We start from the raw sequence: 13,485 nt of genomic DNA on the forward strand, positions 1-13,485 counted from the left end.
CAAAGACATGGCTGAGTGCTGTGGCTCATACTTGTAATCCCAGTGCTTTGGGAGGCCAAGGTGGGAGGATCACTTGGTCCAGGAGTTGGAGGTCAGCCTGAGAAATATAACAAGACCCTGTCTCTACAACAAACATTTAAAAATTAACCAGGCAAGGTGGCACACAGGAGGGATCACTTGAGTCTGGGAGTTCAAGGCTTCAGTGAGCTATAATCGTACCACTGCATTCAGCCTGAGTAACAGAGCAGGAAACTGTCTTAAACAAAACAAAACAAAACAAAAACAACAACAAAAAACACTGATATGCTCATCATACCCTTTTTTCTGCAAAGTTTGCAAAGTTTGGATTTTAAAAACATATCCCATTAAAATATTATTTATCTTGATGACTGAGTTGATACTTGCTGACACTCTGCACCTAAGGTGAGTGCCTCACTAGTCCTGCCTAATTCAGGCCCTGGGTGGGAAACTGGGTGGTGGATAAGAGGAGGCAGAGGGTTCCCTGGGGCTCTGGATGAAGACAAAGCCAGCGTCTGCTCAGGATGGCCATCTGACATATGCACACACATCTCCTGAGTGCGAGCTGGTGCGCACCCAGCCACCGCCACCTAGGCGGTGTTCTCATGTGCTCAGCCCCATCACTCTCACACACGTGTCCTCACATACGCGTTCTTGCATGCGCAATTGCCAACCCAGACCAGGCCCCAGCTCTTCCCCCTCCCGTCTGTTTCCAATCAGCTCGCTCTTGCTCTCGGTTTCATTAGGGGGCTGAGGAAACTTGGCTTCTCTCTGGAGTTCATAAAAGCTGAGTTGGAGCCGGAGGAGCCAGGCCTGCGCCCTCCTGCTGCCTGTGCAGAGGGCCTGGGCTCCCCGCCCCCACCTTGCGGCCACCACACCCTGCCCCAGCACCGGTTGCCTCTGGGCTCCCAGCCAGGAGGCCCCAAGGAGGAAGCCAGGAGGTAAACCTCCTCGTTTTCTGTGTCCTACATACAAGCCCAGGAGATGGCAGGCAGACACAGGGCCATGTCCAGAGAAAGTCCAGGCCTCTTGCTGCCAGGTGGGTGCCCAGAGAGGGAAGAAGAAAGTGAAGGAGTGACAGGGCTGAGGTCTCAGCTCCCACAGCCTCCTGCCTGATCCTATCTCCTCAGGGCGACCTAGGTGTTCTCATCCTGAGCACCTTCTCGGCTGGGACACTGAAGTCAGACTGCAGACCCATGGCAGTGGGCAGTTCCTTTTCCTGGAGAGCAGCCCAGGTACCACCTGTTCCCTAGACCCAGCCCTTCCTTTCTAGAAAGCGGCAGGGAGGCCCAGACAAGGGAGCTACTTGCCGCAGGAGCCTGGGCTCCTTAGGAGTACTCTTCTCCATCCAGGCCCCACACCAACCGGGGCTCATGCTGGGAAACAACCAGAGCCCGGGCTCAGCCAGGAGCTAGGAGAGAGGAGCCAGCAGGAGGGCAGGGGGGAAGGCTATGACTTCCCGCCCACAGCTGGCAGGACAAAAGGAGAACTGGGCCAGAGATGAGGAGGCCTTGGGACAGGCTTGTGTTGTATGTAGCACCCACGCACGCGAGGAATGAGAAGAAGTGGGAGGTTGCTCAGGAGCCAGGTGGACAGCCCAGGGGCCCAGCCTGGTCCTCCATGGGGTGCTACGTGAAGTAGGGGCCGGTTCCCATGCCCACCACATGGTGCTGCCAGACCACATCCTACTCGGAGAGCTTGGGGCTGTCACTCGGGGTCAGCCCTGGCCCCTTCACCTGGCCAGCTGCCCCTAGACCTCAGTCACCTCCCCAACTGCCCCCCTCCGGGGCCCCCCATTTCTCACCTGGTCTGACTCCAGCAAGCACAGGCAGCGGGTGGTGGGTGAAAGCCATGCGCGGGGAGCTGCCCTGAGAGGAGAGGGCACTGCAGAAGTCCAGCTTTCCTGACTTCTTTAGAGAAGCCGGGCCTGGGGGGAGGAAGCAGCAACACAGGGCAGATTTAGCTGGGCTGGGGTGGGCGCAGGGAAGGCGGGAAGCCAGCAGCTCGCTCCTTCTTTCCTCAGCCCCTCCACACCGCCCCTTCCTCTACTGCTCCTTGCAGTACTGCTCCCTCCTGCTGCTCCTTGCCCAGTCCCAGGCCTTGTTCTGGGCCTGGTTCCGAGGCCCTGTGTGTAGGCCAGCCAAGGGGTGCTTCTGACCAGAGAAGAAAACGAGGCCCCTGAGTAATGTGGGGTGGTGTGTGCCAGGCAGGGGGTGAGCAAGGGGCCCAGCCTGTGCCCTGACAAGCAGGTAATGAAGTGAAAGGGTGGGATGCAGGACCAACATCGGGAAAGGAGTGCAGGAGGAACCCCAGGGTGCCAGCTTGAGAGCTGGGAAGGGGTAAGTTTGGGAGAGACAGGCTGAGGTCTATGCCATGGTGCCCTGGGCCATGGGAGATTCTGGTGGGAAGAAGCCAGGGCCCCGTTTAGGGAAGGGAACACACAGCCATGAGCCCTCAGGAGGGACACAATGCCCAACGAGACAGCAGGGACAGGGGCCAGAGGACCTGGAGAGTCCTCGGGCTGCTCAGGCCTAGCCGGACTGTGGAGGCAGAGCCACAGGGGAGAGGACTCCCCCAGCCAGGGGACCCAGAAACTCAGCTACCACAAGATGGGTAATTTCAGGGCTCTGCCCTGCTTCTGGTGCCAGAGGTGTGGGTGGCATTCAGCATGAAACAAGGGCACAGAGAACACCTTGTTTGAAGTCTGTCTTTAGAAATTCATCTCTGCCCAGTGGCCATAGCATCCAAATGACAAAGCAGGGTCCCCAGGGGGCCAGGTTCTTCCATCTTGGGCTGAGCTTTAAGGTTGTGCCCAGGTTGGGGGGGATAAGGTAGAGTTGGGGCAGATCTCTAGAGCTACCATCCTTGGGGGACAAATTGAGTCAGTCTGGGTGAGGGGTGGAGGGGCTGCAGAACAGAGAAATAAAGAGCCATCTTAACTGCAGAGGGAAGGGACGGGGGGGAAGGGCGAACTCCCAGCCATCAGCAGAGGTGTTATCTGGCGGCAGCTGTGTGCCACCTGATAGCTGGCACGGTGGGGAGGGGGGAGCATCCTACCAGCTGTGCACAGCTGTCCCCACGGCCGCACAGTGCCTCCCCAGCTGTTCCCTGTCCTGCAGCTGGGCTGCTTAATTGGCGATTTGTCACAGCCCAGGGAAACAACACACAACGGGGTGAGGGGGAAAGGGAGCTGGGGGTGCTGCAGAAGGATGTTGGGGGGCCGTGCGTGGCAGGACTGCCAGAAGGAGCAGAAATGCAGAAATGGCAGGCACAAAAGCAAACAGCCAAGGAGAGAGCAGGAGCCAGGAAGAGGGGGGCTCCTCAGGAACTAGGTCTGGGCAGAGGAGCCCAGGAGCCCTTGCCCCAGGAGCCAGCTGCAGACACAGCTCTCTATGCACCCCAGGGGCAGTCCTTGCAGAAGGGATCACCTACTGAAGCCCTGGCCAGGGACCCAGGATGTAGCCCAAGAGTCTCCCGGGCCTTCTCAACTCCTCTCTCCGCCTCTCAAGGCTCCCCTAGGGAAGCATGTGGCCCATGCTGGCCCAAGTCCCTGCCTGCCACGAGGAGACCCTGGGAGGGACCCCAGAGTCACACAAGGAAGCTTTCTCACAGAGGCCAGCCTCTGCTGGCCGTCTAGAGGGTCTCCAGCCTACTCCCTCAGCCTGAGGCCTGGAGGCAAGCCCTCCTTTTCTCCTCCCAGGAGGAGGAGAAGCTGCCAGAACTTGCATTTTTCCTGGGGCAGCAGAAAAGCAGGAGTGACTCCCAGCCCCACCCACTCCACCCCAGCCTCTGCCTGCCCACTTGGCCCTTCCCAGTAGGGGCATATCTAGAAACCATCACACAAAGTACTATCAGGTCAGACCCTCATCTTCTGGAGGAGAAGAATGATGCTCAGGGCCCAGGCCTGTCCAGAGCAGACATGCCCTGTGCACAACCCACACGCGTGAGTCTGCACTCCCAGGCCCTGTCACACCCACAGTGAGGATAAACACAGGCTGTACCACTGGCACATCAGCGGGGGGCTCCAGCAGCCAGCCTCCTCACACACGTGTGCTCATGCACATGCACACACACACGCACGTGTTACATGCTCTCTTCCAGAGTCCTCTCCAGGTCTGTCTGCACCCTCAGTCAAGAACAGAGGTGAAGGGGGGTGGGTTCAACAGGAAGAGGAGCCCTAGAGGGGACTGGGAAGGTCTGAGCTGGCTTCTTCTGTACTCTCTCCCCTTCGCTAGCTTCTCTGCCTGGCCTCAAAAGGACTCTGCTCATTTTTCACTAGACTCTGAGCCTCTCTCTGTAAAGTTGGGCCCTTGAGACCAGTGGTTCTCATCCTGGGAGGATTCTGTCCCACGAGGGGACGTTTGACAATGTCTGCAGGCATTTTTGGTCATCCAAACTGGGGGTGGTTTTGTTGCTGGCATCTTGTAGGTGGAGGCCAGGGATGCTGCTAAACATCCTGCCACGCACAGAACAATCCCCCTACACAGAATGATGAGCCCCCAGATGTCATGAGTGCCCAGGGTGTCAAACTGCTTTAAACCATGAGGCCACAGGGTGGGGCAACCTCTCTAGAGAAATAGCAGGAGGGGCTGTGGCCATCCCACTGTGGGGTACCAGAGGCTTAGCAGTCCCTCTGCTTCCCACCGCCATACCACAGGCTCTACTGCTGACTCTGACAGCATCCCTCCACGCCTCCACTCCCTTCCTTCAGCCTGCTCTGCCCTCCCTGGAAGATCAGGAGGCAAGAAAACAGATGGGCAATGCCCCCCGACGGGGACAACTGGTGGGAGGCTCACCAGGTAAACTCAGAGGGGGACAAAAAGGCTCTGGGCTTCCCTTGCTCTGCTCAGAATCCCCCGCACCCATACCTGCATCCACATCGTTGGGCCACCCACTAGACTGGCTGCTGCCAGCTGCTGGGGAACGGCCTGTCCCGGGATAGAACACGTCGTCGACTGGGCTCTCCATCTCGCTGTCATCGATGGACTTGGGGCGCTTGGTGGTGCTGGGGAAGGAAGACAGGGCCAGATGGGCCAAGGATGGGCCGAGGCTCCAGGGAGTGACCAATTGTCCAGGCTAAAGAACTGCGCATGGATGGCCCTCTGGGTGGGAAGTGGTGCCAGCTGACAGCAGCATTTCTCGGCACTCACTGCTTGCCCAACCCCAAGATCAGCCCTAGGGCCTCTCAAGCCATCAGCTCCAACCTGCTCCTCTTCCTCAAGCCCCTTCCCCATCTGTGATGCCATGGTCCTCCAAGCTGCCCACATCAGAGAAGTTGGCAAAACCCTCAGCTTCCTCCTGTATCCCACCTATGATTTCCCAGCAGCCCCCAGGGCTAGGGTGAGGTAAATGAGGTACTCACAGGGACAAAAATGCCATAAACTCAGTTATCAATATAAATAATATTTTAGTCCCTTTTTTTTTTTTTTTTTTTTTGAGATGCAGTCTTGCTCTGTCGCCCAGAGTGGAGCACAGTGGTGTGATCTCTGCAAGCTCACTGCAAGCTCCGCCTCCCGGGTTCACAACATTCTCCTGCCTCAGCCTCCCCAGTAGCTGGGACTACAGGTGCCTGCCACCACGCCCGGCTAATTTTTTGTATTTTTTAGTAGAGATGGGGTTTCACCGTGTTAGCCAGGATGGCCTCGATCTCCTGACCTTGTGATCCACCCAATTCGGCCTCCCAAAGTGCTGGGATTACAGGCACGAGCCACTGTGCCTGGCCTAGTCCCATATTTTTAAAAAATCAAAATGAATGCCAAAAATCTCACAATTAATATAAACACCCATGTTTAAAAAAAAAAGGCAGGGTGGACCATGCCCAGCACAACTTGCCCTGGCCAGAACCCACATCCCTGCCTCAAAAGCAGCTCCCTCCCTCTCCATGCCACCCCACCCTCCAGACCCTCCCACACTCCAGCCTTTCCAATGGCCTCCCAACTGGCTATCAGTCCCGCCCACACACACTGCTGCTGGAGAGAGCTTTCTGGAACACACACCCTCAGCATCCCCTGCTTAAAACCCCTCAGGGGTCCCCACTACCCAGGGATGAAGTCTAAATGCCTTCTTCTGGCCTCCAAAGCCCTCTGCGGGGTGGTCCCACCAGCCTATGTGGGCTGAACTGGGATAGAGGCTACCCTCTTCTCTGGAACATTTTCCCCACACCTCCCAACCTCCTCTGTGTCTGGGCTCAAATGTGACCTTCCCAAGACAGAGACCTTCTCGGACTCCCACTTCTAGGCAGAGCTATGTCTTGTGCGAGTTTGTGTCCCCAGGGCTGGGTGCTTCATGACAGCAAAAAGCAGGAGCTCAGGGGGTGACTGCGCATGGTGGACTCTAAAGTGTTAGAGCCAGTGCCCTCAATGAGAGGTGACATTCTGAAGCACCCCAGCCTCGGTGACATAGCTGACTATAGCCATTGGGAGGGCCCTGGCCCTGGGGGAAGTGGAGAGAAGATGGAAAGGCAGGGCCACTGGGCTCACCTGGTGGAAGGAGGGGAGGTGATGGACCGCCGCCCCAGGGTCACCTGGTTGATGTTGTAGTAGCTGGGACTCTCCAGGTCCGCCAGCGAGAAGTTGGGCCCTGATGCTGTTGCAACAGGAGCTAGGAAGAATGAGAGGGTGATGAGGTTTGGAGATGCAGGGAGGCCTGATGGGGTCTGTTCTGTGGTCATGAACGGCTTCCCAGAAGCCCAGAGTGGGGCCAGGAGATGGGAGAAAGAGGGCCATCTGGGCTGCTGAGGAACCTCCTTCCAGCTAGGGGGTCACAGGAGAAGAGCCTTTGGTTGTGACTTTTTCTTTTTCCTTCAAAGCAATGGAGACTGGAGACAGGCCTCTCTGGAAGACTCTATTGTACCCAGCCCAGCACCAGTAGGGCCGAGAGTGTCCCAGAAAGCATCTGTCCCCATCCACCTGCCCTAAGACCCCATTAGGAGGACATCCCATGAGGTCCCACCTCCTCATTTTCAATCCCCATCCCTGGCCTGGAAGGAAGGACTCACTTACTCTGTGATACTCTCACCAGCTCCGTCACATTCCAGACCCCAGAAGTCACAAAACAGTCCTGGAAACTTAAGTGCCCTGAAAAGGGGAAAGGATGAGTGAGTCAAGACAAGGCCAGAAGGGGGCTGCCTGGCTATTTCCAAAGATCTTCCCCACTGTTGACTGTCCCTCCCAAGTCCTGTTTCCAGCTCCAGGCTGGCCTTCAGGTCTACACTGAGATGCTCTAGGTGTGCCCCCATCCCCTCAGGACAGCAGGCTAAGCTCAGTCAAGGGACAGCTGAATGAAGGGGAAGAAGTGAGGGTGGCCAGGGCAGCCAGGGTAGGGGAAGGAAGTGGAGGGGCATGAAGGACAAGGGCAGCTGGGCAGGTCGGGGGCACTGACCGTTGGGCAGTGGTTTGATGTCCGCATCTCCTTGCTGGTTTGAACTATCTGATTGTCCGGATTCTGCAGGAGACACAAAGGGGAGGATGTGTCAGGAGCAAAGTTCCCCATAAGCACCAGCCAAGCATTGGCCCCTCCAGCCTGGTGCAAGAGCAGGGAGGGCCCACCCCGGCCACAGAAACCTTCACCCCACTCTCTCCCTAAACCAGCCCCGGGAGGCTCAGGGAGACCCAAAGCGGGGAGGAAAGATAGGCTCAATGCAGGTTTCTCAGCCTCAGCACTGATGACATTTGGGCTGGATTGCTCTCTGTCGTGGGGAACAGCCTGTACACTGTAGGGTATCTGAGCAGCATCCCTGGCCTCCACCCACTAGATGACAGTAGCACCCCAGTTGTGACAACCCAAACTGTCCTGAGACATTGTCCACTGTGCCCTTAAGGGCAAAGCCACCCTCAGGCAAGAAGCACCGGCCAAGAGTCAGGAGCAAGGAGGGGTCCCAAGAGAGAAGTCAGAGACTCACTCTCTCCACAGTGGGGACAGACCCAAGGGTCCCCCATCCCCCACCCAGCTCCAGCTCCCAGAGGAGCATCCCCTTCCCTAACTTGGTTAATTGAAGCCATTCCTGTCTGCCTGCGCCTCCCCCACCTCACCTTTATGCTCACAGGCAGTGCCTGGCAACCCAGAGGGGGGAGGTTTGCCCTGACGCTGTCGCCCGCTCTGTGCCAGCCTGTCTGGGCTGTCTCATGCCCCGGTGCCACAGCTGCTCAGAGGGAGCCCCGAGACAAGGGCTCATTGTGCAGTGGGAGCTCACAGAGGACTGGGGGCAGGGTGGAGTGTGTGTGTGAATATTTTGCTGAGCTTGGGAAAGCCCCCCACCCCCGTCCCCCTGGTCCTCAAAGCTTTGTGTGCCAGGGGCGCAACGGGGACCTCCAGAATGCCTGCCTGGGCATGACAGCTGGCGAGAGGGTGGTGGAGGGGGGCCAGGCAGGTTGTGGGGCAGGAGGAAGCCAGGCATTTGGTGAAGAATCAGCTGCTCACAGGGGGACCACTTAGGGGTGGCATCTGAAAACCTTGCCTTGGTATTGGCCAGGGCTTTGCCCAACTTTAAAGAGCATTCCTGCCTCCTGGGTCTCGCCACCACCCTGATTCAACCTGCTGGCCCCCACCATAAAGGTGGTTCCCAAAAGGTGACATCACCCCTAGGGTTGGGGTGAGGGACCCCATCTGTCACTCAGGAGGCAAGGAACAGAGCTAGGTGCTGGGGCTGGATGACAGGATGCAGACCACCTGGGTGGCACCCCTGCTTGCAGCATGAGGGCCCCACCACGTCTGGGGCTGAAAGCACTGGCACGCTCCAGGCTACCTGCCTTAATGTAACGGGTGAAAAAGGGTGACTGTTTCAGACCCGACTCCCCCTCCACCCCATCCCCACTTAACTTTGATTTTTTAATTCCAAAAAATAAATCCTATTGTAGTGAGTCAAGAAAAAGTAGTTCTTTTTAATACGGAAAGTGCTAACAAGCGCTTTTAATATGGAAGGATACACTTCACCACCTCTGGTTTGGGGTGTATCCTTCCATACCTCCCCTTTTGCTCAGCCCTGGTGATATGTTTGGCAAAAGAGGTTCCCACCCTGAGCCATCTCTTTGTTAGTGGCACTCTCTGCTCTGGAGGAAGCCCACCCATGTTCCCTGAGAGGGCAACCTCTCTGTGCCATAGCATGGTATGAATGTGAACTTTCTTGACAGTACCTCACTCTCTCACCTTGGCCCATTGCTGGGTTTCTGGGTCTGATTTGAGCCCCAGCAGGTCCAGGAATGGCAGCCAAGGGGTCTACGGAGCAGGCAGCCCGCCCCAGGGCCTCCTCAGACCCCAGTCCTGTGGCTGCTCTAAATCATGGCTTGGGAACGGCACAGCCTCACAAACATGTGCAGAGGTCAGCGAGGGGCACATGGTCCCCACTCTGCTGCCCAGGGGTCTCTCTGCTATGAACCCCACCCATCCTAGGGACAACTCGGTCCCCAACAAGCCCTCCAGAGATGGATCAGTAGAGTCAGGGGAAAAAGAAGGAAGCCTCAGAGTTCACCCCATGGGAGCGGTCCCAACCCACTGCAAAAGGCCAAGTGGAGATGGTAAGCCATGTGCCTGTGCACACGCATGTGTGAATGCACATGCGTGTACTCAGCCCAGGGACAGCCGAGAGGGAACCCGACAAAGAGATGGAGGTGGGCCAGCGACTGAGGCAGAGACAAATGGGGCTCCAGGAGAGCGCGACAGACAGGAAATCCTTCTAAATCAGGACACAGCCCCAAAATGTTATTGCTGTTATTACTATTAGCTCTGTGTAAAGGAACAAGAAGGAGCGAGGATCCAGTGCGAGCGAGGCCCCTGCCACGCGCCTCCGGGCGCTGCTCCGGGCGCTGCTGGCAGCCATTTTAGACCTTGGCAGCCATCTTACGGCTGGCGGCCCCAGCCGGAGGCCCACAATGCCGCCACCGCCGGCCCCTGACATGCTCAGCTCAGCTCCAGGACAAAAGGCAGAGACATGGGAAATCTGGACCCAGGCTCAGAGGCACAGGAGCCAGGCCTGCGGCCGGGGCAGCTGCAGCCAGGGCCCCACTGATCTGCTCAAGTGGTGTTCCCCTTCTCCCCTCTGGCCAGCACAGTGAAAGGAGCAGGGAAGGCTGAGGCCAGGAGCGGGGGACACCGCAGCTCTACCCAAAGGTGGCTGAAGTCCTCACAGGCCATCTCAAGGCCCAGGGCCTTAACTAGCTCAACAAGAGTAGACCCCTGTCCCGAGAGGGCGGCAGGTACCTCGGGACACCAGGGACGTAACAGGGGAAGGTCTCTGAGCACCCTGTCAGCTCAGGGATGTGCCTTGGATAGATGGAGGAAGGAGGCTGGCAAGAACCAGCAAGTGGCTGCAGGGCCCAGAGAGGCCACTAGGTCCATGGTAGAAGGGCTCCTGGGGAAGCAAAGACATGTCCTGCCCACCAGAAGCGCAATGTGGGCCAGCTTTCTTACCTGGTGGGCTCTCTGGGGAGCCTTGCCTTGAGGTCTGGGCCTGCTCTGGACAGCCCCCCGGGCGACAGGAGCTACAGAGCATCTCCATATCGTGACTGCCTTGCCTGTCTGGGCTCCCCGGGGGAAGGGATAACCCCGGGATTTGGGACAGAGAGGAGGAAGGCCCCTTTAGGATGCCCCTCCCCAGGCCCTGCCTCGTGGCTGCTCTGCTTTTATCTGGCAGAATGGGGCTTATCACAGCCACCAGCTGAACAAATACACAAATCCACGGTTAGTGAGGAAAAACACTCTGCCTGAACTCTTTATCTCCTGTTCACAGGCCCCGCACACTGCCCACTGCCAACAACACAGGAGGGGACCTGACTGCAGCACGGCAGGGCTCTGTTCTCCGCTATGAAGGTGGAGGGCGGCCTCCCAGACTCTGGCCGGGCCTCCCACTCAGTCTCCACGCTCCGTCTCTTGGCCACCCCCCTTCTTCCCTCCTCGCCCCTGAGCCCGGGGTGGCTCTCCCCTGGCAGTCCCTGCCAGGCAGGCGTGCATGAGTGAGCCCCTGCCCACAAGGGAGCCCCCTCCAGAGTGTGCTCTCTCACTGGGGACAATGGGCCAGCTGGTGGCCTATGGACCAGTGGAGGGGCAGGGACAGTGTTGGCTGGCACAACGCAGGCAGGTGCCGGGCTCCATCTTTTATCTTTTATCCTCTGTCATCGGCCCACGCCCCCGAGGGCTGTGTCTCTCATTCCTCAGTCTTCTGGGGCCATGTCCCCTGGAAGCCTTTCTGGCCTCAGGCTTCTCTCCAGCCTGCTTGCCAGCCAGTGAGGACATTAACTGCATACCTCCAAGTTCAGGGCCACCCAACCACCCTCCCAATCACTTCAGGGACTGTGGCTCCCGGTGCTTCCTGGAGAGACTGGTTGGAGATGGGATAGAGTGGGTGCTGCTGCTTCCCCTCGCCCCACACCAACTCAGAGTTTCCCTCCATGCTGGTGCTGGGAGCTGGAGAGATCTTTCTGTGCTCTCAGCTGCTTTCCACTCGGCCCATCAAATGCAGCTGCCTAAAACCTGAGCCCAGTCGCTGTGTCCGACAGGTGCCTTGGCCAGGCTAGCATTCGAAGTCCCTGGTTTCTGGGCCAGGCTAGGGGAGGGAGAGTATCTCAGAGCCCACAGCTCATTCTCGATGCTGTTTGGGGGTGTCAGGCTGACTCGTGTCACACAAAGACGCAACTCTGCTTGTTATCCTTCTCTGGGGACCTGGGCTACTCATGAGATCCATGTCTCTGAGGCAGAGGCTTCCCCTGCCCATGGTTCTGGCCACTTTGCAGACATCTGGAAGGGAGGGCTGTGAAGGGACAGGCGATAAGACTGGACTCTGTCTCCGCATGGGCCCAAGTGGGCTCTGTTGAACAAGCCTTCGAAACGGGATTTGGCTCCAGGTTCTGGGGCCACTCTGTATTCATCTGCACACCACGGGTCATTCCCCAGCATCAACAGCTTGTGGGCTGGAGGCCTCTGGCAGTGCCCAGCCCAGAGCCAGCCTCAGCCAAGTGGCCACTCTGGGCCCCTCTCTTCCTTGGGGGCCCTTCAGTATCCCCTGGAACAGCCACAAAGTTCCCCTGCAAAATTTCCCTTCTCACACCCACACCAGCTCCCCTTCTTAGCCCCCAGAACAAGTCCTCACCTTACTTCTTTTATGCAGCTCTTTGCCTTTCCCCTTGGATCCCCATTTGTGATCTTACTTCCCTGTCTCCCTTGGCTCCCCTCCCTCTGTCCTTCCTCTGCCTTCCCCTCACCTCTTCAGCACCTCCCTCTCTTCCTTCTGCTGTTTGCAGGCACGTGTGCTTGTGCCTGTTTCCAGGAGGACTCTGCCTCTTCAGTAGGGCTCTGGAGGGGAAGCTCCAGCAGCCAGGAGGAGCCTGGGGTTGCATATAAACTCCAATTGACAGCATTTTTTTTTTTTTTTTTTTTTTTTTTTTTTTTTGAGACGGAGTCTCGCTCTGTCGCCCAGGCTGGAGTGCAGTGGTACAATCTCAGCTCACCACAAGCTCTGCCTCCCGGGTTCACACCATTCTCCTGCCTCAGCCTGCCGAGTACTGGGAACTACAGGCACCCGCCACCAGGCCCGGCTAATTTTTTGTATTTTTAGAAGAGACGGGGTTTCACTGTGTTAGCCAGGATGGTCTCGATCTCCTGACCTCGTGATCCACCCGTCTCAGCCTCCCAAAGTGCTGGGATTACAGGTGTGAGCCACCACACCCGACTGCATGATTTTAGTATAATATTTTTCCAGCTACAGATGGGGAGATAGTTATGGCTCCCACTAGGGTGAGGGAAGAATTCCTGCTGGCTACAGCCAACACTGGCCTCAGCTCCCACTCGAAACAAACTTGTGCTGTGAAAGGAGCCATGTATAATTTGCTGGCCAATTGCCCCCACGGACTTTGGCCTAACAAATTTTAGGGAGGCTGAGGGGCGTGCACAGATTTGGCCTTAGCTGAACCCACATATGCATACCCAGGCATGTGCATACACTTGGATGCACACACTCATATTCTCAGACACACACACACACACACACACACGGAGGTGACACTAGCCACTTCTCGCTGTCAAGAAAGGGTGGAGTGAGATGGTACATCTGGAGCCACCAGAGAGGAACCCCTTCAATTCTGCAGGAACTGCAGGCCTTTGGAAATGGGGAGAACAGCTCTTGGGGTGTGCCTGCCCATCCCCTGGCCCTCCCAGGCCTGACGTTCCAGAAGTAAGTGGGGGTACATTCTGTTCTGGGGGTGCCTCTGGGCAGCTATAACACCCCATCCTCTGAAGGGCTGATGCGATTCTGGGGCCAATCACTGGCCCTCCCAGCACTGCACCCGCCTCCTACTTCTCTCCCCTTTCCTCTGAGATTCCGGAGCGTCCAGGGCACGGGAAACCCAATCTCAAGGGGAGCCAGAGGCCCCGCCTGGTAGCAATCAGAACTGGAGAATGTAACTATTGTGCCTCCTGAAACCCAAGTCTGAGAATCTGAGACACCCTGAGGAGGGGAATGGTGGATAGATGGGGGGCTGA

At 57.5% G+C, this 13,485-nt stretch overlaps 1 protein-coding gene across 8 annotated transcripts in view; it reads right to left on the reverse strand.

Moving 5' to 3' along the window:
* Positions 1 to 13,485, reverse strand: part of NFIX (nuclear factor I X) — a 103,245-nt gene that overhangs the window by 17,575 nt on the left and 72,185 nt on the right. For 6 of the 8 annotated variants that reach the window (XM_030936966.1, XM_030936962.1, XM_030936964.1 and 3 more), the window contains 5 exons: positions 7,399 to 7,461; positions 7,020 to 7,094; positions 6,498 to 6,618; positions 4,887 to 5,023; positions 1,823 to 1,945 (listed from right to left, as the gene is read on the reverse strand). In XM_030936966.1, coding sequence (XP_030792826.1) covers positions 1,823 to 1,945; positions 4,887 to 5,023; positions 6,498 to 6,618; positions 7,020 to 7,094; positions 7,399 to 7,461 — 519 coding nt within the window. The remainder of the gene's footprint in view (positions 1 to 1,822; positions 1,946 to 4,886; positions 5,024 to 6,497; positions 6,619 to 7,019; positions 7,095 to 7,398; positions 7,462 to 13,485) is intronic. The other 2 variants (XM_030936968.1, XM_030936965.1) reach the window with 1 other exon arrangement.

This window comes from Rhinopithecus roxellana, chromosome 8, assembly GCF_007565055.1.
Source record: "Rhinopithecus roxellana isolate Shanxi Qingling chromosome 8, ASM756505v1, whole genome shotgun sequence".
In the NCBI taxonomy this organism is placed as follows: domain Eukaryota; kingdom Metazoa; phylum Chordata; class Mammalia; order Primates; family Cercopithecidae; genus Rhinopithecus; species Rhinopithecus roxellana.